Source organism: Zonotrichia albicollis, chromosome 7 (assembly GCF_047830755.1).
Source record: "Zonotrichia albicollis isolate bZonAlb1 chromosome 7, bZonAlb1.hap1, whole genome shotgun sequence".
In the NCBI taxonomy this organism is placed as follows: Eukaryota; Metazoa; Chordata; class Aves; order Passeriformes; family Passerellidae; genus Zonotrichia; species Zonotrichia albicollis.
This window is the reverse complement of record NC_133825.1, coordinates 30,604,420-30,625,711: the sequence shown is the minus strand read 5'-3', so window position 1 is coordinate 30,625,711 and position 21,292 is coordinate 30,604,420. Positions and strand designations below refer to the sequence as shown.

Below are 21,292 nucleotides of genomic sequence, written 5' to 3'. Positions count from 1 at the left end.
ACCAGAATGGCTTTTTACAGGTCCAGGCACTGAACTGGGACAGAAGGAGGGAAAGATGCTTGAGGACAGGGCAGAGTTATCCAGAGACATGCTTCAGTCCTGCAGTGTGGGGGGATAGAATGTAAAAGAATAGAGATAGAGCAGAAGGCAATCTCATCCCTGAGGAGTTGCAGCTGTACTAATTACCAAAGATTAGGAACAGGCCTGCCCTTAATAGGCCACAGCTGTGTCCAGTAAGGATGAGTGCTATAAAAGAGTGGGTTAGGTAGCCAAGGAAAGTACTGGAGTTTGTGCTGTGAAGAAGTAGAAGTCAGTGCTGCAAGGAGCTGCACCCTAAGAAATCCCTGACAAAATATAGAAGATTTACAGTTAGATGCCAACATTTCAGAACGAGGTGTTTCCAGCCTTAGCATTGCATGCTGATACTGTATTCTAAGGGGCCATGAGCATTTGCAAGCCCTGAATAAAAACCCTTCTCAAAACAGAAGGATCTTTTCAGCTACTTCTAATTGTTGAACAGCAACAGTCTTAAGTATATTATGCCTCCACAATATTTATGCTGAGAGAGGGCCAATTAGAAGAAGACATACCTGCTATTATTTTGATAGAATGAGGGTCACTTTGGTTTGCAAAAAAATATCAAACACAGCATTCATAAATACTGCAAGAGTGGGTTACTGCACCAAAAGACAGCACTCACAAACCCAAAAGCAGCCTCTCAGCAATAGTCTGAGGTGGATAAGCACCACTGTTCTGCAGCAGCAAGGACAGGATCAGCCACAAGTATGGATTAAAGAAGCATCCCATTCACCTGAAGGATCTAGGGCACTTAGGTACAGAGAGCTTCCTGTGCCTTGCGACATCTTTGTAGTCATCTTGTAGGTATGAATGTAGGTACATCAGAAACCAGGCTCACCCTCCACAGATGTATTCTGTTGTTCTAGCCAGTAGCAGGCTGAATAATATCAGTGAATGAACCTGACCTCTGGACTGCAACTACTGTGGTAAAATGTTGAAATGATCCTTGGCACATCTTTGGCTGTGATTGGCTATTGCTGTCCAGAACAATTCCCAGGCACAGTTTGGGAGCTAGAACAGACCATTCCCAGAGCCACTGCCTACGGGCATGTGGCCATTTTGTTTGGAAGAACAGAAAACGTTAATTGCTGGGCTTCATTACAGTCTGTAGCAGCTGGCACAAGTGCCAGAGAATGGTCCCAGGTACATTTAATGCACCAGGTACAGATGGAGCGTGTGTGGTTTCACTGCAACTTCTCAAGAATCAAGAGATTCTTCCAGAACCTCGGAAAGTTCCACTGGTGCCACAGTGTGCCCTCCCTCACTAGCAGCCAAACATAGCACCTGCCTAAGTGCCAACAGGCCATAAAATATGTCCAGGAGCACTCCCAAAGCAGTTTGAGGCACTCCAAAACCAGCATTACTGACTGCTACAGACTAGCAGTGCTTTTTTATATGTGACAGTAAACATTTGCGAAAACAGATAAAGTACAGGCTGCCCACTGCAAAGAGGAGAGGAAGAGAAGGTGCTCACAAATCTGGACGCCATCAGGCCTATTTGGGTTAGAGCTGGCACCTCCAGCAGGAATCATGTCACATGAGCACAGGAGAGTGGCACACAGCAGCCAGGCTGTGTGGCACAGGGAGCAGGGACATGGCAAACAGGCAGCAAGGATATCTTGCAGAGGAGACAGTAGAAACAGTAAATTATCAGCAGAGAAGCATAAAGGAAAAAGAGGGAATTTGAGAGCTAAAAAGGAGGTCGTGAACTGCTCGTAAACAAAAAAAAACTTTTGGCTTTAGAACCAATACAATGCTGTGTTACTGCTTCCCCTAACAATTCCCCTAAGTGCTGCAGAGTATTTGTACAGAACAGCCAAATGAAAGGAGTCTCTCGAGCTGCCAGGGCCAATCCTCTGTAGTTTTCAGAGGCCATATTGTTTACTCTACTTCATAAACTGATTCAAAAGATTTTAAATTCTTTTTCTTGATTGTAAATTCATTGCTGAACCTTCCTGGTTAGTTGTTCTATGCTGTCAATGCTGTCACCTATATTTGAATAGTGTTGCTGGTATTTGCTCAACATCTACTTGTAGATTGCAGTCACCTCTTTCAATATTTTGCTAGGTGAAAGAAGCCTTCTCTTCTCTCCTCCTTTTCTATGGCTGCTCTACCTTACATTTATTTTCCTTGAGAGGGGCTGATTCTGTAAGTATGATATTTCCAGTGAATTCCCCCTTGTGCATTAGACAGTAATATCAACACTGTCACTGACATGTCCTATCTCTGTTAGACATGTCAACCTGAGGCTCATTTGTTTATGTTTGCCTTTTTTTTTCAGAGATTCATAATTTTGCTGGCTTATTATTGGTGATGCACTAATATGCCCAGGTCCTTTGCCTCTACTATCAGTACCAGCTGTAAAGACTCAGTTTCCTCTATTTTGTCAGTATTACTAGTACTTGTGCTGGAGGTAGAAGTGCCTTTCTTGCTTTTTATAGAAAGTAACCATGTTTGCCTCTCATTGAATAAGTCTTGTTTTGTAGCAGGATCCTTAAAGGCAGGTTTGCATGTACTTTCACTATCCTAAAACTGTCCTGTTCATCTTCATAAAAATTATTTCCATAATATAATTTCATGTTAGGTTTCTACTTTGGTTGATTAATAGCATTAGTGCTTACAACTTTTCTCAGACTAGCTATTTTACATTTTGTTTTGTTTTGTTTTGAAAGCATTTGATGCACATATCCTTACTGCAAAGAAATCCTCCAGGAACCTGATAGTTTTGTTCTCTTACTCTCTTTCCAGAATGGGTTAACTTTTTCATCAGTTACAGCTACATGTGAGGACCATGTACTTTCCCTCAGCCTTTCTAAAATAAAAATCTTGCTATCTATGGATCCTTTTTGCTCCTTGTGTTAATGTTTGTTCTCTTTCTTTCCTAAAGACTGTTCCTGGTCAAAGGTCTTTCCTGCACTGAGGACCCCATAGATTTATGCAGTGCTCCAAGTGCGCAGAGGGGCAGAATCTCCTCTCTGCACCTGCTGGCCACTCCTCTGTGGGTGCAGCCCAGGATACTGCTGGCCTTTGGGCTGTCAGGGCACGCTGCAGGCTCATGCCCAGTTATATCCAGCCCAAGAGACTGTCCACAAGGATGTAATTCCAGCTTCTTTCTCCAGGTGTGTCCCTGAACCCATAAGCCACAGAGTTATTGAATGGCACAGAAGCTCTGTGGCAGCTGCATCCAGCATGCGAAGATAGAGCAGCTTTCCTACCCCTTTCTGGCAGCTGGACTGAGGTTTAGAATTGATCCCTTGCTTGGAGAAACAGTTGAAACTATAGCTATGAATCCTTTTAGTCTGTAGAAAAATGGGTTCACACCCCACGTCCACCATGTTCATATACTTTATTTTGTTACTGCCAGTTGAATACTTTGAACTAGAAAACAGTTTCAAATGCATGTATTCACTGTACATTTTGAGTTAATTGCAATTTGAAAAAAGCCAATAATTTAAGCCATCCTTGTGAACACCTTAGGAGAGAACAACCAATTAGAGGCCCCATGGGAAGGGAAGGGAAGGGAAGGGAAGGGAAGGGAAGGGAAGGGAAGGGAAGGGAAGGGAAGGGAAGGGAAGGGAAGGGAAGGGAAGGGAAGGGAAGGGAAGGGAAGGGAAGGGAAGGGAAGGGAAGGGAAGGGAAGGGGAGGACAAAGGAACCATGCAGCACACCCAAAGAATTAAAAAAAAAAAGATACCAAGAACAGCAACCAGTGGTTAATTTTATCCTAAAATCCATAAAGAGAAACAATAAAAAGGTGATGGTGATGTAAACTTTAGAAAGCATAAAGGCAAGAAGACTATGAACTGTGTACACAGCTCATGTAAGATGAGGAATTGTGAAGGGCTGTGTGATACAGCAAGAGCGACTCAAGCAGGAAATCCCACTCAGTGCAACCTTTAGTCTTTGGAATGCCTGGTTGCTTTGTGTTATCAAATCTTCATTAGGAAATCACATAAGATTTAGACAGGTAAGGTACTAGTTGTTCAGAAACAATTTTCTGTTTATCTGTAGGGTAAACCACTAGGACTGCCAATTCTTAGATGCTACCCGGGGCATGCTGATAACTACCTGAGGGGAAAGGATTTCCCTCCACATTGCATTACACAAAAATTAGATGCATTGTGAAACTTACAACTTCCTCTGAAATACTTGCAGGAAACACAAAGGAAGCAGCAAGCAGGACAAGAGGTGACTCTTAACTTAGTCTGGCTTGGCAAATCCAGCACCTCTGCCAAAGTACAACATGTATCATTTATATATAATGTATTTGTTATCCTTGATTAATTAACCAAATTAACTTTTTATCACTTATTTATCATTTGACTCAGTATCCAAAGGTTAGGATCTTTCCTTAGTGTTACTACTATGACTTTCTAGCCTAGAAGTTGAAATTCTCTAAAATGACAGCACTGGAATCTCTGAGACACAAGCAGTGTCCACTCAGTTATCTCCTGGCACCTATCAGCTATTCATGGCTGTACTTTCCATCACATGACACCTGGCAGTTTGCTCTCTTCTAAGCAGGTTACATTCAGATATGATCTTCCTGAGTACCTGGTAAGGACCATCCATTCTTTGGAGACTGTTTAAGTGGTGTTGCCTTTAAAATACTATGTAGGGTCATTAGATGCTATTAAATTCCGGATGATAAGAGACAAAAAAGATAATTATAAAATGAAAATCCTGCCTAAAGAATGATGTCTACTTTGAGCCTCAATTGGATTTGTGTAAGTTATATTTTTCATAATTATTTTTAATGCAATATCCAATTATTGTAAAATTATATATATTTGTATTGCTAGACTTAAAGTACAGCACCCAATTCTGGGTAAAAGCAGCTTCTAGTTAATACCTTCCTGCAAGTGCTACTAATCCTTGAGCAATATTCCATTCACCTCAAGGTGCAACTTAGCCTGGGTAATGACTAATTCTTGCTGCTGTTCAATCCTGAGTAATCCTTATAGACACTCACAATCTCCTCCCTCTTCAGTACCAGTTTCTTATCTACTGAGGGGAAAACAACAGTAAAAATAATCTTAGACCATGTAGAATTAATGTAGCCCCTGAAAATTCCATTTTCCTAAGAACCACTGATGCAAGACAGCTGTTTAAAGGATATTGATTCTTTCTTTTTAACCTGAAACTCTATGAGTTTGTGCAGAAGTTGTTTTTCTGGAGAAAATCATCTTTCTCTACATAACAAACATTCACTTCAAGGCCAAGCTATGGGATCCCAAACAATTTGGCAGAAGTTGCAAACAAACACTACGTGATCTGGGGTGAGCCAAGTGACACAGAACATCTAATTTCAAAATTCTGTCAGAGACATGGTCTGCTTAAGGAAACAGAAGGAGCTGGGCAGAGAATTTTTTCATTTCTGTTGCTGGGCGCCTTCCAGTGAGATATCCCAAGATATCATTGTGTCAAGGCTAATGCAGCTGTCTTGAGCTTAATAAAGAGGGACCTTTTTTCCTCTAGTTTTCAATCTATTCAGTAGTCTTTCTGAAAAGACAACAGTAACAGCTGTTTATCAAAAGTAGTGCAACACAAGGTTCATGTTTATTCAATTTTTTAAATCTCCCATTCAAACAATTGTTTTTCTTTAATTCTTGAAATTACCCCTGTATTTGCTGCCTAGAGCATCACAAATATTCACTTCAGACAGTGTGGAAAAACTTTCACCAACAGAAGAGGCACTAAGAAATGTACATATATTTTGAAAGCTGGAATATAGTAATGAAGTGTTAGGGACAATTGAATTAAAAATATGGCTTTAACTGCTTCAATTTATTTTTTCTTTAGTTGGATGTCTTTCATGAGTACTGAAGTACCCTTTTCCCTGCACTGTCACTATGGTTATAGCTCTGCTGACAACTCAGGAGAGTTGTACAGCCTACCAAGTGTCTGAGCTGTACAGACCTGCTCTGAAGCAGATCTTCACCTGACATTTGTCTCTACCCCAACAGCATCTATTCCAGGACCCACAGCCCACCTCACACCCTGCTTGAGCACACCACCCAATTTTTCCTTTTAAGATCTGCTGCCACTGTAAGGAGTTCCTGTATTCCTTAACAGTAGTGAAAGATGCCCAACTCAGTAGGGATATCTTAGTTCAGCAGAACAACTTTGCTCTCACAGTTCACACCTCAAGGTGTGACACCTACCTTTGACACTTGAAGGGGTCTTTTCTGTTCTGAACCCCCTTGCAGGCGGAAGCCCCAGGGGGCACCTCCAGACAGAGTGATGAGCATTTCTTCTTCAGCTCCCATGATTTCTATGCTTTAGATATTTTGTCTTCACAACTTCAGTACAGATTCCAGTTCTTAACAGGCAGAATCTTCTATTCCCATATCCACAATTCACACCACCACTCTCTAGTCCCCACAAGGCCTCTGCTTACTTTCTCCTTGAAGTTCACACACACACAAGAGTTGAGACTGTCAAGCCCAGCCTTCACTGCTCTTCTGGACTCTCAGCTGCTGCTCTGCCTATGATTAGACATTTGATTCTGCCCTTGGGAAGGGGCCAGAGTTGTCCCACACACGTGTCATGTCAATCTCACCCTCTGTGCCCCCCCGCATACATGATGGATCTCTCACCGGAACGTGGCTGAAAATAGCACACCTCCTGTCTCTCCAGAGCTTTGTCTGACACTCTTAAAGCTGGAAGCATTTCAGTAAATTTTTTATTTCCACTTTGCATTCCAAATGCAAATCTTAGAGTCACTCAGTACTCAGGATCCATTAGTTTGAGTTTCAGGCAATGACATGTCACAGGCACAAACTTGTACAAATCAGGTGACAGCACCTGACCCTATGAATTGAACAAAACCAGCTTGCAATTAATGTGCTCTCCACTTCTATTTTCTCCATGCAGCTAGTGTCTTTACACAGCAGCACTATGCCTGCCCTGAAAGCCACAGGCAGACTGTAGATGTGCTGTGCTCCCTCTGCAGCGTGTAGCTCCCTGACATCCCCTACATCTACTTGTAATACTAGATACTGGGACCAGAATAGCTGGGATTAGCTCCACACACAGGATTCACACAGTTCTCTGCAGGGCACTGCTTATATAGACTCAATGGCCAAGAGAGCTCAACCAGGTCATAGAATCAGAGAATAGTTTGGGTTGGAAGGAACTTTTAAGGATCATCTAGCCCAATCTACCTGCAATGAGCAGGGACATTTTCAACTCTAGCAGATTGCTCAGAGCCCTGTCCAATGTGACCTTGAGTGTTTCCAGGGATGGGGCAACTGCCACCACTCTGGGCAGCCTGTTCCAGTGCTTCACCAGCCTGGTAGCTGTCACGATCCGTCTTTACGAACGGGTTTCGTGATGGTTCGTGGATTTGATCTCAAGGCGCAAAAAACCAACACGGCACAGGGGATTTGCAATAATAACCAAAACAAATGCACCTTTATTGAATGATCACAGCAAAATGCAATAGAGGGATTAAAGGAGAGAAAAAGATAGAGAAAGAGAGAGAAAAGAGAGAGAGAGAGAGAGAGAAAGAGGGGGCTATAGCTACCAAATCTAGAGACGAAGTCCTTCGGTCCAGTCCAGTCAAGGATCTGCCTGTTACGTCGCAGAGATCTCAAAATCTCTAGCTAACTCAGAGGGGTTTTTCCTTATATCTAGTCTAAATCTACCCTCTTTTCATTTAAAACCATTACTCCTTGTCTTGTAACTATAAGCCCTACTAAAAAGTCTGTCTCCAGCTTTTTTTTAAAGCCTCCTTTAAGTATTGGAAGACCACAATAAAGCCTCCTCAAAATGTTCTTTCAGGCTGAACAACCTCAACTCTCTCAGCCTTTATTAGTAAGAGACACCTTCATCCCTCTGATAATTTTCTTAGCCTCCCTTTGGACCTGCTCCAATGGGTTTATGTCTTTCCTATGCTGAGGACCTCAGAGCCGGACACAGGTCTCTAGATGGGGTCTCACTAGAGTGGAGAAGAGTCTTTCAGTGGTTTTTCTTTAGGAACATGACAGACATGACCTCCTAGCCATCCCAAGGCAGGGAGTTATATAAGAGTTAAAGTCAATCCTCCCCCTTTCCTACAAGGCATAAACCATCATTTTCTGTTAAGGTTCTGAGAACAAGCTTACCCTTACCTCTTCCTTATTCTGCATGTGCTTAGCTCTCAGTGACTAATATTCTTAGACCATAACATCCAGAGGATGTACTTTTGCTGTGATGCCACTGCTTGGTTGACTACTTCATTGCTACTACTATAGCACCACTCATCCGGTGCCAATGCATGTTGCTGGTGGGCACAAACCAACAAGATCACAGAATTATCAAGGTTGGAAGAGACCTTTGAGATCATCAAGTCCAACCATCTACCCAGCATTACCACTGTAACCCCTAAACCACTAAATCATATCACCCAGTACCAGATCCTGATGCCTCTTAAACACCTCCTGCTTAAACACCTCCTCTTAAACACCAACCTCCGGGTTGGTGACTTCACCAAATTCCTGGGCAACATATTCCAATGCCTGACCACCTTAACAGTGAAAATATTTTTAATATCTAATCTGACTCTCCTCTGTCTCAGCTTTAGACCATTTCCTTTTGTCCTCTCTGTAGCCACAGAAGAGACCAGTCCCCACTTCACAGCAATCTCTTTCAGATAGTTGTAGAGGGCGATGAGATCCCCTACGAACATCCTCTTCTCGAGAATAAACAACCCCAGGTCCCTCACCCATTCCTGTAAGACAAGTTTTCTACACCTCTCACGAGCCTTGTTACCCTGCTCTGGACACGCTCCAGCACCTCAGTGCCCCTTCTGAAGTGAGGGGGCCAGTAGGGCCTGCTGAAGGCAGTACTTGAGGTGTGGCCTCAGCAGTGCCGAGTACGGAGGGACGATCACTGCTGCTGTTGGCAGGGAGCGAACAACTCTCTGCACCTTGGTGCCGAACTGGCCTTGGTTGCTCCCCTGTCGCGGTCTTTCACAGGCCTCTGGCGGGACAGGCGGCCAAGGGCACCGTGGTCAGTGGTGGCCGCGGCTCAGCAGCGTTCGGCCGAGCCCCGCTCACGCCTCAGTGCCCGTGCGGGCAGCGCTGCTTCGGGCCGCGCGACAAGCGGCCCCGCGGCCCTCCCCGCAGCTGCAGTCACCGCCCGCCCAGCCAGGACGTCAGGGGCCGGGGCCTCCCAGCGCCTGCGCCGCATCCGGGCCCCGGCGGGCGGAGCGCGGACGTGGCAGCGGCAGGCGGGGAGCGGCAGGCGGGGAGCGGCGGGGCGGGAGCCGGAAGTGGGCCCGGCAGTGGCGGCAGCGGTGGTGAGTGAGGCCCGAGGGGGCTCCAGGTGGCCGGGCCCACCGGCGGGGCCGTGCGGTGCCCGCTGGGGGCGAGCGAGCGGGTGGGCGGCACTGAGCCCGGCACCGCGCCCGGCGGCCCGGCCGCGGTCCGGAGCCGAGGCGGTGCCGCCGCTGCAGCTTCCTCCTCCGCCGAGGCCCGGTGGCTCCCGGTCGGGTGACGCGTCGGGCCCGCCGTGCTGCGCGCTACGGGAGGCTCTGCAGAGCCCCGGGGCTCGCCGGAATGCGCCCGGCCGGGAGTGTCCGCATCGCCCGCGGCCCGGCCGGTGCCGGCGGCCTGCGGAGCCGGGCCGGCTGCCGGCGGGGCCTGCACTTCCAGTGCCTGAGCTGCCCGTCGGTGTCCCGGTGCGGTGCGGCGACACCCCGCGGCTGCGAGTCGGGCCGTCGGTCCGGCACGGAGAACCGAGTGCTGCTTTTTGGTCGGGGTGCGCCGCGAGTCAGATACCCCCCTCTGCAACCTCTCTAATCTCCTGTAATCCGCGGATCCTTCCCCTGGCGTTTGTGCTGGGCTGTTCAAGCTTTCATTCATTCGAGCTTTGCAAAGGATGGTCATTCCTGGCGCAGATCTCGCGACTGAGATTGGGTGGATTTGGTAGTAAAACTTAGTGGTCGTGTGGCTGTGAGAAAAGGAAGAAGGAAAGTAAAGGAGATGGCATGATCGAAATACAAGTGTAGTCTTGAAAAGGTGGTTATGCAAGATGGGACTCTTGCTTTCCATGTAGATGGGGCTTTAAATGTGTTTTCTGTTGTTGGAATTTGCTTTCAGTCTTTCTGAGAAATACTTTTGATGGAGTATGGTGAAGCTTAGTTTCCTTTAGTTTGTTTGGTGAGGCTTTTTTGGAATGTAGTGATCTCTGAGAGGGGCTGCAAAACCATCCAAACTGGGCTGTAGTTGAAGTTCTTTTTAAACTTATTGGCCAGTAGAAAGAAGTTGTTGGGATGTAAAAGAATTGCTTACACCTATGTCAGAAGTTATCCACAGGAAGTAATGTTTATACTGTCATTGAAAATACAGATTTTTTTTTTTTTCCAGTTTGGTACTCAGTTGATTGTTAGCTATTAATGTGATAATTCCTTAAAAATATTTCTGGATCCATTTCTGTTACAGGATTATTATGTAGTCGACTTTACCAAATGTTGTGAGGAATGTTGGACAGAAATCACTATCTGAGGCATAACATGCAAATTCTTTTTTGTTGTTTTTTACAAACAGTGTAAAAATGGGAGATGACTATTGATTTTGTATTAAAGTCTTTGTTTTTATTAATGTGAAGTTTTCATGAGTCAATTTAGGGAACTCTGGCTTTAACATTGTTTTTCTCTTTCCCACAATGTTCTCCTAGAGTAGGTGTTCCAGTTAAGGGACAGATAGAAATATATGTAGCCAAAAACTTCCAGGCTTTCCTCTTTAAAGGAGACTTACTTTCAATCACATATTTACACTCTGTGAAAAATAAATATTTCTATCCATTTTCATGTGGAATAGGTTCTTGCTAATGGACCTACCCTTTTTGGCTTGAAGATGTGCAATTCAGGATTCTTTTACTCTTGTAGACAGAGTATGAAGAGGACATCAATATAAAGAATATATAATTGCTTCTTAATATGCTGTGACATTCACTCCAGGTTTTAATTTCATGGCTGAAAGCTGACTTACAGCAGTGAACAGCTATTTAAAAGATTATTTTTTTGATTGGTGGTTTGGTGCTTGTAGTTCTTTGGATGTTTTTTCCTGCTGTGGTAGGACTATGTTATCTTTGTGTAACACTTATTATCAGAAGGAGGGTCAAAAACCAAAGGAAGAATTGATGGTTGGCTAAAGAAGGGCAAGGTACAGAGTCACCAACAGTAATCAACAGCAAGGTCTCTGCAGAAGAGAGGTGGATGTTTCTTGTTCTTTAGATTTGAAAATATGTGTTGGGGATAAATTGTGAAGAAAGAGCTTGTTTTATATGTTCAGCAGGATTCATTGTTAACGTAGAAATCACTAAACGACAGTATAAACTGGAAGTAGGTATTAGGAAAAGCTAATTGTCACCTTTTTTGTTTCTTGCAAGTGATGGAAATTGTGTGATGTATATTTGTGTAGAGCAAGTCAAAGCACAGAGATGGCCAGTGTTACAGTGAATGTGAAGAAAACTTGCCTTTTAGTCATGTTCTGTGTATTCCCTTTCTTCCTTCTGGCCTCTTCCCGAAATTTGAGATTGCTCATGTAACTTTTTCTGATCCATTATGCTTGTGCAAGATTCACAGAAATGATTCAGATTACTTCACTCATAGTAACATCTGTACTCGTGTATGTGAGGGTAGCTAGGAAACAGAGAGATCCTTTGCTGTGGTTTTGTTGATGCTGTATTGTCAGTGACTTTTGCCTCCCTGGGGTTGCTCTTCAGAAGCCATGCTCATAGCAGAGCGTTTTTCAAATCTTTTCCTAGGGCTTTATTACAGTGATAGAGATGTGAATCAGTCCCACCAGGAGACTTGAGTCAATGAAGTATAAAGTGTTCTTGAAGTAGAAATCTGGTAGTGATGGCAGGGGTTGGAAGTCTTGGTAGTTTTAAGGTTAGGTCAAGACTAAGCTGGCTTTTTTGTATTCAGCTTTTAATCACTTTCACTCTTGTAACTTGTGTGCTGTATTGTACCTTGCCCAGGATGATGAATCAGCTTTACAAAACTGGGTTTAATGTGGCCTTCTTTAGAGTACTATGGAAGTGATCGTACCTTAGATTAACTTTGAAAACTGTGTCTTATTCTGTTTGTGAACTGTTAAAACAAATGTTTCTGGCAGTAACTCAAAATGCATAGATGAAGAAGATGTTAGCTGTGGTGTAACAAGTTGAGAATCTGCAAAAGAAGGAAGAGAGAGTGCCACACAGTACAGCCAGATTGGAGTGGATTCCAGTATTGCCTTTTGGGTTGATTTGGGCAAATGTGTGGGAGGCATTTGTTACAATGGCCTGCCAGCTTACAGATTGGTTGGTACTTTCTGACTTCTAGGACACGAGTTTCTTTTCCAAGATTTTCTACAGAAAAAAAACCCCCACCCAGTGATTTTTTATATCTGAAAAGAACCAAGTGTTCCATGAGTGCTTGTAGAAGACATAGTCAAGCTGTCAATGAAACAAAAACAAGGACATTTCCCTTTCTGAAGAGTGCTGTTAGCTCCAGAGTCTGGGTCTTTGTAAGAGTAGCAAAACCTTGCTGCTGCCAGAAAGCTCCAGAACAGAAACATTAAAAGTAGTGTAGGCAATACTCTGAATTACTGGTGCTCTCCTATCCCATCTTTTGGAAATAGTTTTGATTTTTGTATTAAGTTAAATATTTCCTTCATGGCCATGTGGTTGACTTGGGTTGTGTATTTTTTTGTTGTTGTTGTAGGTTTGGGGGTTTTTTTAAGGTATCAGTCTCCTCAGAAGTTGAAACAAACAGGCTTTTTCTTTCTCTGGGACCAGTAAAAAAAATTACTTTCTGAAAGAAAGCAATTTTGCTGTATGCCTTTCCTTTAGAATGTGAACAAGAACTGATGAGATCAAGCTTTTCACTTTCAAAAGGGAGTTAACAATGAATGCAGACTATAAAAATGATGAATATGAGGTTTTCAGTGATTTGGGAGATTTGCTCATTGAAACAAGTTCATATGAATCACTAGGTTTTTTTAAAGCATGTTATAAAAACGTCACTGTGGTCTGATTTGTTTGGATACTAAGTAATCTTGAAGCTATTGTAAAAATTTAGATATTCAGCACCTCCTACATTATTCCTGTGTATTTTCCTCCCATCAGTTCATTACTGATCCTCACTGCTTGTCTGTCTTGTACAGCAGCCTTTTCATGTAATTGTAGCTTTGCAACTGTGTTGACCAAAACGTTGTGCTCAGCTGCCTTTATACAGAGGAATAGAAAATGGTATAGAGTAACTGCTTCCTGCTTTGCAGGAAAATTGTTGTTTATGGTAATGACCACTTGTCATAGGTTTTTTTCCACTAGCATCAGTCCTGCTTATTTGAGCTTTGTAACTGCTGAGTAGTAATATGGTGTCCAACACCATGTGTCAGTATTATGTTTGGCTTAGTTTTGGTAATGTGTTGCTATATGCAAAGGAATATCCTCAGCATTCTTATCCAGTAAAATGGCCTGTTATCTCCATTTCTCTCTATCTGGTATATGTATTATTTCTGTCATTCTCCCTACCCCAGCCACCCTTCGTGTCATAAGACAGAGCATAAAATGATCCCTTTCTCCTTATCTCTTCGAGTGACCAGGTTCTAATTTACACAGAGATGTTTTTGAGTGGAAGCTAAATAAATGTTTGGTACAAATAACTTGTACTGGGGAAGAGGGAAAACAGACTCACTGGGTGACAACTGTCTTCCACCTTCTTAGAGGCAAATACTCTTGCTCCTGCCTTATGGTATTTCACATCAGTGATGAGCAAGTGTGCCACAAACCTTATGTTCAGAGCAAGTTGGGCACCAAAACAATGAAGCAGCCTTGTCCACAGCTTCAGCACTGGACTCGTTCCTAAGTCTGCCTCCTTGACCCTCTGCCAGTGTAGAGAAAGCAATAGCTCGTGCTGTGGTGGAGGTGAGCCTGTGCTGGCTGGCACGTGGGCTAAAGCTCTGAGGTGTATCTGTCTTTCAGTAGGGACACTGAACTAGAACCATCTTGTTTGTGTAGCTACAAAAGTGTAGGAAATTATCTCAAAACTCTTTTTTTTTCTCTAAGATGTGCATTAAATCAGCTTACCTCTCAGTTTTGGTATTGAGGAGAGAGCAACAAGCTACAGATGATAGCATCTGCTCAGGCAGGAGGTACTGATATTCACATGAGGGAGGGAAGGCTGAAAAGCGAATAGTAAAAGATCGTCAGGTGAGATTGCTGAGTGTGCACTCACATCAGTAAGTCTCAAGTGGTTTACAGGGGACAAGCTTGAGTTCTTATCCTATTGTGCTTTAGAAAAACAGGAGAAAAAGCATGAAAGATTCATCTTCTGCTCTGTAGTAATTCCTAGTTCAAACATTAGATCTGTTCAGGGATTTCTGTAGCTCTTACTTGTGAAAAGTGTCTTAGTGGTTGTAGCTCAGGAGCTATCCTGTGGAATACTGCTACTCTGCAGCTCTTCTGGAGGAGAGACCTGTTTGCAGGAGCAGTGACTGGAAGCCAGGTTTCTCATCCAATCCAATAAGGAGGGACAGGAAGAGGAGATCACAGCCCTCCTTCCTTGTCAGAAAGCCCTGCCCAGGTGTTCCAAGATGTGCAGGTAGAGGAGTCCTCTCCTTGTGTTCTTCCTTGCTGGTACTGCCCCCTTGGCAGGAGGGACTCTCTCGCTGTACTGCTTGTACAGAACAGGAGGTGGCTGAGAGCAGCTCTGTCATTGCAGTGTGGTCACACTGACGCCTGCCTGGGCAGTAAGAGGTTAACCTTTCAGGGAGCTCGGGAAGGGAGCAGGTCCCAAAGTCCAGACTCCCTGCCCACATGGCTGCTCAGGTTAGACTGTTCTGCAGAACTAAGTCAAAGGTAGTGTGGGACGCCAGTGTTTTTAGAGATTACACGTTATAAACGTGACAGTAAGAGAGTAATCATGTTTTAAACCACTGCAGGCTGATGAAAAATTGTCATGCTCTTGTAAACTGTTGCAAATTGCATGTTAACTTTCAAGAGCAAATCACCTGTAAATATTTAAGAGGAGATCTTTTTCTAAACAAAAGCCCTGTCTTTGCCTTTATACACTTTGGAGAATAACAGTGTAAAACTTCATTTATTTCCTTTCATAAAAGTTTAAAATCTAATTTCAGAGTAAGTGTTAGTAATCTTAGCATTGACGTTTGTCATGTTTACTAGCTGTAGGAGATTAAATGTAGTTTTTATGTTTTGTGCTAGCTTTTTTTTGTAAGTAATTAAATCTCTCTATTATGATATATGTATTTTCCCTTTATGGTATGTATGAAAGAATTTCTTCATGTGGATGATTCTTACAGAGCTGTAGTTCTTCCAGTGGCTTTGCTGTACAACTGTGGTGTCAGTTGCTGAAATAATTCTTTAGCATCATATTTTTGGTAATGTGAAGAAGTAATCTTAGCATTGTTTGGCATGTGCTAATCAGAGCGTAGGCAAACCACCTTGGGGCTTTTACACCTGACTGAGTTAAGCTACACATTCCTGGTCAGGCTTTGCTTCTGGTGGCTGTTGTGCCTCTGTCTCCTCTGTGTTAAGATTTACTTTGTATCTTTAATGCACAAGTTCATCATAGAGTTTGGAGAAAAATGTAAGGGCAACATTAGTTATTTATGTTACTTTTGCTTTGCATTTTTATATAAACTGATGGTTTTTAGTGAAGAATTTAATTGCCCTAAACATGTTTCTTTAGTGTTAGTGTAGGTAGTCTCAGCTGAAGAGGCTAACAGTGACATGGAGTGTCCAAAGAAGTACAGGTGATGCAAAATATTCTTATGAGAAACACACCATGAGGGAATCTCCTGCCCCTGAAGTAATATTATTGATTCTCCACAAGTGAAAGGCGCTGTGGGTCATCTGCCTGCTTCCTGTCATAAAAATTGCCTCTTTGGTTTGGGGTCTTACAATAACAGTTTTGCTTTTCTTGTTATAAAGTTAGTCAGTCTCTTTATAGAGTTAGTTAGGGCAGTTGGGAATCTGTTAAGCAAGATTTCTTGCAAAAGTTAGCTAAGTAATGTTTCTCCTCTCTCTGGTGCTCTGTTTCAGGTGTTACACTTTGGTAAAACTCCTTTAGTGCCATCTTTGCCTGTAATTATTTTCCATTTTTAACACCTTTCCTAGGTGAAAATTTTGCTTTTGGAATATCTTTGTTTTCTGGAACATATGTATATAGCAAGGACTTTAAATCATCTATTGCTAAAAAAAGGCCATAGCCCCCTATGTTGCTGGTCCTGTTCTAGAGTCCGTCAAACACTTCAGGCAGCTGCCTTTGTGGATGGTGAAGCTTGCTGCTTGTAATGAGGAAACATGATCGAGGAAACTAACGCAGAGGTGACAGCTGAACTTGTTCAGTGTTATTGAAGTGTTATGTTAAGGGATCACTCACCTATATCGTGAAATGTGTTTTCTCTTGGTCTGATTCTGTGAGGGGAAGTATTTGAAAGGTTTCTCGGAAGCTTGATAATAATCTGCTATGGAATGGCAAATGATGGTATTTCTATCTAAGGTGATGATCACAGGTCTAACTAGTATGAAATGCTGACTAGAAAACATAGTTTCTGAAAGTACTGTTTTAAATAGCTCTTGTAAAGCATTTATTGACTTGCTGTGCAAGAGTAAGTTATCATTAATGTTTTAGCTTCCCTTAAGATACTATCTTAACATCTCTCACTTATTTGAAAACAGTAGGGAAGCTGACCAGTTTGGTTTTAATCTGCTTAAAGTCGTTTTTCCCCCCCTTTTTGCAGGTGAGGTTAGGTTGGGGATGTGAATACAATGAGTGTAAACCAGCAAGCTCACCCGGGGCCTCCTTACGGGCAACCTCAGCCTGGCTATCAGGGATTCCAGCAGCCTGCCTACGGAGGACAGTCACTGCCAGGGGCTCCTCAGTCGCAGTACGGAGCCTATAATGGGCCGGTGCCAGGATACCAGCAGCCAGTCCCTCCACAAGGTACTGCTCGGGCAACCCTTGCTCATTGATAACCTGTCAATTATGGCCTGCTTTCAGGTTTTGCTGTGTGCTTACACCATGTCCTGTTGCTGTATACAATATCCTGTTGTAAGACTTTGGGGGTTTTTTGTGGTGGTGATGATCTTTTTTTCTCTGTGGAATTTGCATGATGCTAAAAATCACATCATCCCATATTCTGAGGTTATTGTGCTGTTTCTTGTCCAGTTTAGTGGGGTTTACTCCTTTGGTAGGTCATAAAATTAACATGTTGAAAAACAGCCTGCTTTGTTTCTTTATGTCCATGTCCCTATGTTATTGAAACACCTGACTAAAGGAGTCTTCCTGGTGAGGTTATGTTGGGAGGCAGCAGTCAGGGACTGTAACAGATTTATAATTGAGGCTGCCTTACATTATTATATAGAAATATCTGCGCTCTATCCTGAAAGATTGACATACAACTCTACGTAAAAAGAGTATTTCAAGCTATTTTCTCCAATGCCTTTAAATTCAATATAAAGTTTGTGGGCACGTGGTAAGCTAATGTATTCTAGAATTTGACTGATTCTGCAGGATCCTATCCCTTGTTATTTTTTTCTGTTAAAAAAGTAATTCAACTTTTGTTTGCTTTTTTTCAAAAGAAAGTCTGACTGTAATAAAGAACTTTGTGAGTCTTGGTTTTGATTTATGTTGATTGCTTTGGGAGATCAATAGTGACTTTAACATTTGAAATGTAGAGGAGAAAATACTATTGTTTTAAATACAAGTGTGTCTGCCTTTTCAGATCACAGGAATGAATTCAGTTTTGCTAAAATAAGCACAACATTAAAATATTTGTTTAGGTTTCAGATGGATCTTCTAAGGTGATTAGGACTGTGCTGGTCATGTTAATTGTCTCTATTCCCCCCTGCAAGTACATCTTCAATCTTTTGCAACTTCTCAAATTTTGACTCAGACTCAGTGAGAAGGATAGAACAATTGAAGTCCCTCTAGTTGTCTTGAAACTAACAGAAGTGGGGCACCGAAATTTGGGTGCTGAATAATTGCACTGTTGGATTTTTGTCTAGAGTTAGTAGAGTAGCATAGTAAAAGAGTAAAGTGTGATAAAGAATAGGTTATTCAGGTGCTCCATCTTCCTTTTCTTTCCTTAATCCTCTTCTTCCCATGCTCTCGATAAATCTCTTCTAACAGCACTTTTAATCGAAGAGTTTTGAACTAATTTCACAAGGGGTTTGAATTGCTGTGAAATGAAAATCATCTCTGAGTGGAGGAAGGAAACTTTGCTTCCTGGGAGAGCAGAGGCAGGGCTCAGCCACTGAGAGCTCTGTCTGCTTGCTGTAGCCAGCTGGGGATTTTTTTCCATCTTTTTTTCTGCGACCATTCTTCCTGGACTTAGCAGGCTGTATTAAGGAAATCTCAGTTGTCAGACTGTGCATTTTGGACCTGCTGTTTAGGATTCCTGTCTTTAGAAGAAAGAAATGTAAAATTCAGAGCCTTACACAACAGCCAGAGGTTGACCTGTCAGTGGCTGCTGAGTATGAAATCCCTGTGGAAGAAGGAGTCAAACAAATGTCTGTCATTATCAGAGACAGCAGCCAGGTTACAGTAAAAATAGTGACAGTTATCCTTTCCACCACTACCTCCAATACATTATGTTTACTGCAAGTCTTTGTGGCAAGACCTATTGTTGCTGTACAATAGAGAGGAGAGAGAATTAATTTCAGAGGCAAAAATTTAGGAAATACTGAGGGTAAAGGGAAAACTGCCAGTGTTATTCTATAATTTCAAAGTAGTTGTCTTAGGGATTTATTTTTAAAATAACAGTAAAATTGCCTGGGGGACTGAGTGGAGAAATGTTAGGAGTTGGTACCATCCTTAGTCAGGGAGTGTTTTGCTACTGATTTATGTGACAAACTAAATGGAATCATGGGAATGCTATGGCAGTGATGATAGTCTTTTTGAGGACCAGAAGTGGAGTGCTGTGGTGCTAGCTGAAAGTAGCTGCTTCTTGCTATGAGAATTTTGAAAGAAGCAGGACAATTTCGCCCCAGTCCTTTAGTCAGTCTATTGGTTTCCTTCAGATGAGGTCATGCAGTTGAAAGTGCCAACACAATTATCTGAATACCAGTAACCATTAGGCTGTAGATTGTTTTATATAGGCTTGCTTGATGAAAATATTAACACTTGTAATATGTAAAGACTGCATTTGTAATATGTTGTGCATGGTAGAAGAGAGGGAGTATAGCTTAAAGAACAAGGTGGTAGATGACATTACTTTTGTGTATGAGATATTTTCTGGACTGCAGACTGTTCTTAGCATTGGAAAGGCTGTCTCTCAGTGCTTTCTCTCAGGCTTCATTTACTGGTGTATTCTGTCTTTCCAGGTTACTTTCCTTCCTTGGGGTTTCCTTCGAAGGGCTCTCCTGTATCTCTCAACTCTGACACTTCTCTTGCACCTAATTTCATAGGTAAATGGTGTCCTTGCTGTGGGATGTTTGTCTGTGTTGCTTCTTCTGTGCCAAGTTCCCATTTAATATGGATACTTATCTCAAAGGTTGAGTACCTGATTGTTTGGGCAGAGGCGGATGGGACATTTCCCAATCCATTTGTGGGCAGCATTCCAGAAGCATAAATAGGAATGAAGAAATAACCCTAGTAGAAATCCCTTATGCATGCAGATTCATAGATAAAACTTGTGCTTAATGTTTTCTGAAGTCTGATTTTAAAACCTGAATTGACCCATTCAGGTTTTGTCAGGTGCAATCCTTAGTTTAAAAGAATTCAGTCTCACCCTTGAGAGGGAAGGTGAGGTTTGAAATGATAGCATTGCAAAGAAGTGAAAAATCTCTGCAAACTACCAGGAGATTGTTACTGGAAGTTGTGAGATTTGTGTAACTTGTGCTTTCATTTAGGGGGAAAAAAACAAGTCTTTAACTTCCTTGGCTGTACTTTGAATCCAAGGTATATGTTAGGAACAATTATTTTTCCTAAAGCTGTGACTTGAAGAATGAAATACCTTTTGCAACTAGCAATCAAAATGTAAGAAATGCTGCAAGAGACCATATTGTACTTCTCCTTTTATCAAACTAGTGGTATTTTGGAAGAACTATTTCTAGAGGTGTTGATTTGTTTAGAAGGGTGTCAAAAGACAACCATATATGCTCAGGCTTTGAGGAAAATCACAGGCATTTCCCATTTTGCTGTAATGACTAAAAACATCACAAAGATGTTGAGGATTTGTCAAGAATAATGAATCTTAGACTAATAAACCACTAGATACCTGTACCTATTCTGGTGATTTCTTTTTCAGTGTCTGTTTGAGCAGTCTGTAGTAGGTGTGATAAAAGTATATTTATGATGAGAACCAGAAAAAAAAAAACTTACAAAGCTTTTTCTGTAGCACATATTTGTCAAATGGTATGCCTGTTAAATTTGGGGGTGGGGGAATTTAACTTAATGTATATTAGAAAAGTGTGAAGGGTCCCTCCAGAAATTGGATTAAATATGCCTTCAAAGACAAAAGATAAGAAGACCAAACAGTTCACATGTACTATCAAAGGAATGCATTGGAAAATAGATGAGAGGTATCACAAAAGAAATCTGAAAGAAATAACATACAAATAGTTGGAGATCAGGAACTGCTTAGCCAGAGGAGCTGTGAGATGAAAGTGCTGTAACAGTAGTTTAGAAAATATTAGATTAATGAGATAAAAGTATATAAAAATAATAAATGTCTCTAGGAGTAATTAAATCCTGTCTCAAAATGAAGAACAGCAGGATGTTTAGTAATAAATAAAGAAACCCAAGAAAAATTATCAGTTATTCATACAAGGTCTAGTTAACTCCTTCCTGGAATTTTCATCCCAGGTTTGCTAAGAATTGGATGTAGTAGATAAGATAAAATATATGAGTTAAAACCTCATGCTTTAGGGTATATATGGTACTGTAGAATTGAGAAATGGCTCCCCTTATTTCCTGTTTTGTAATGATTCCTCACAAGAGCGTTTCAGAATCCCTTCGAAACTTGCCATGCCAGTCACTGTCAGAGTGACACAAGAATGTGTATGTGTGGGCCTGGTCTCACAGGGCACTTTTAGTCATCTGTGCTTAATGAAACCCTACATGTGAAATAGGTTCCCTGGTGGTTAACAGGCATGGTCAGTTGTTCTAATTACCAGCATTGTTAATATAGTGTTATTAAAAGGGAGGTTGATATGCTCTTTTTTGGAAGCAAAAAGTGCAGTTGGTCTGCTGGTATTGTATCCAACATTTTGT

General features: G+C 42.1%; 2 protein-coding genes across 5 annotated transcripts in view; one reads left to right on the top strand and one right to left on the bottom strand.

Annotated features, from left to right (window-relative positions):
* The window catches only part of SYNPO2L (synaptopodin 2 like), a 36,650-nt gene extending 30,072 nt beyond the window's left edge, over positions 1-6,578 (bottom strand). The window contains exon 1 of the mRNA XM_005481439.4: positions 6,243-6,578. Coding sequence (XP_005481496.2) covers positions 6,243-6,347 — 105 coding nt within the window. The 5' untranslated portion in view covers positions 6,348-6,578. The remainder of the gene's footprint in view (positions 1-6,242) is intronic.
* A 2,663-nt stretch (positions 6,579-9,241) lies between these two features.
* The window catches only part of SEC24C (SEC24 homolog C, COPII coat complex component), a 36,730-nt gene continuing 24,679 nt past the window's right edge, over positions 9,242-21,292 (top strand). For 2 of the 4 annotated variants that reach the window (XM_074544790.1, XM_005481440.4), the window contains exons 1-3: positions 9,242-9,361; positions 16,818-17,020; positions 19,402-19,485. In XM_074544790.1, the coding sequence (XP_074400891.1) occupies positions 16,846-17,020; positions 19,402-19,485 (259 nt within the window). In that variant the 5' untranslated portion in view covers positions 9,242-9,361; positions 16,818-16,845. The remainder of the gene's footprint in view (positions 9,362-16,817; positions 17,021-19,401; positions 19,486-21,292) is intronic. The other 2 variants (XM_074544791.1, XM_005481442.4) reach the window with 1 other exon arrangement.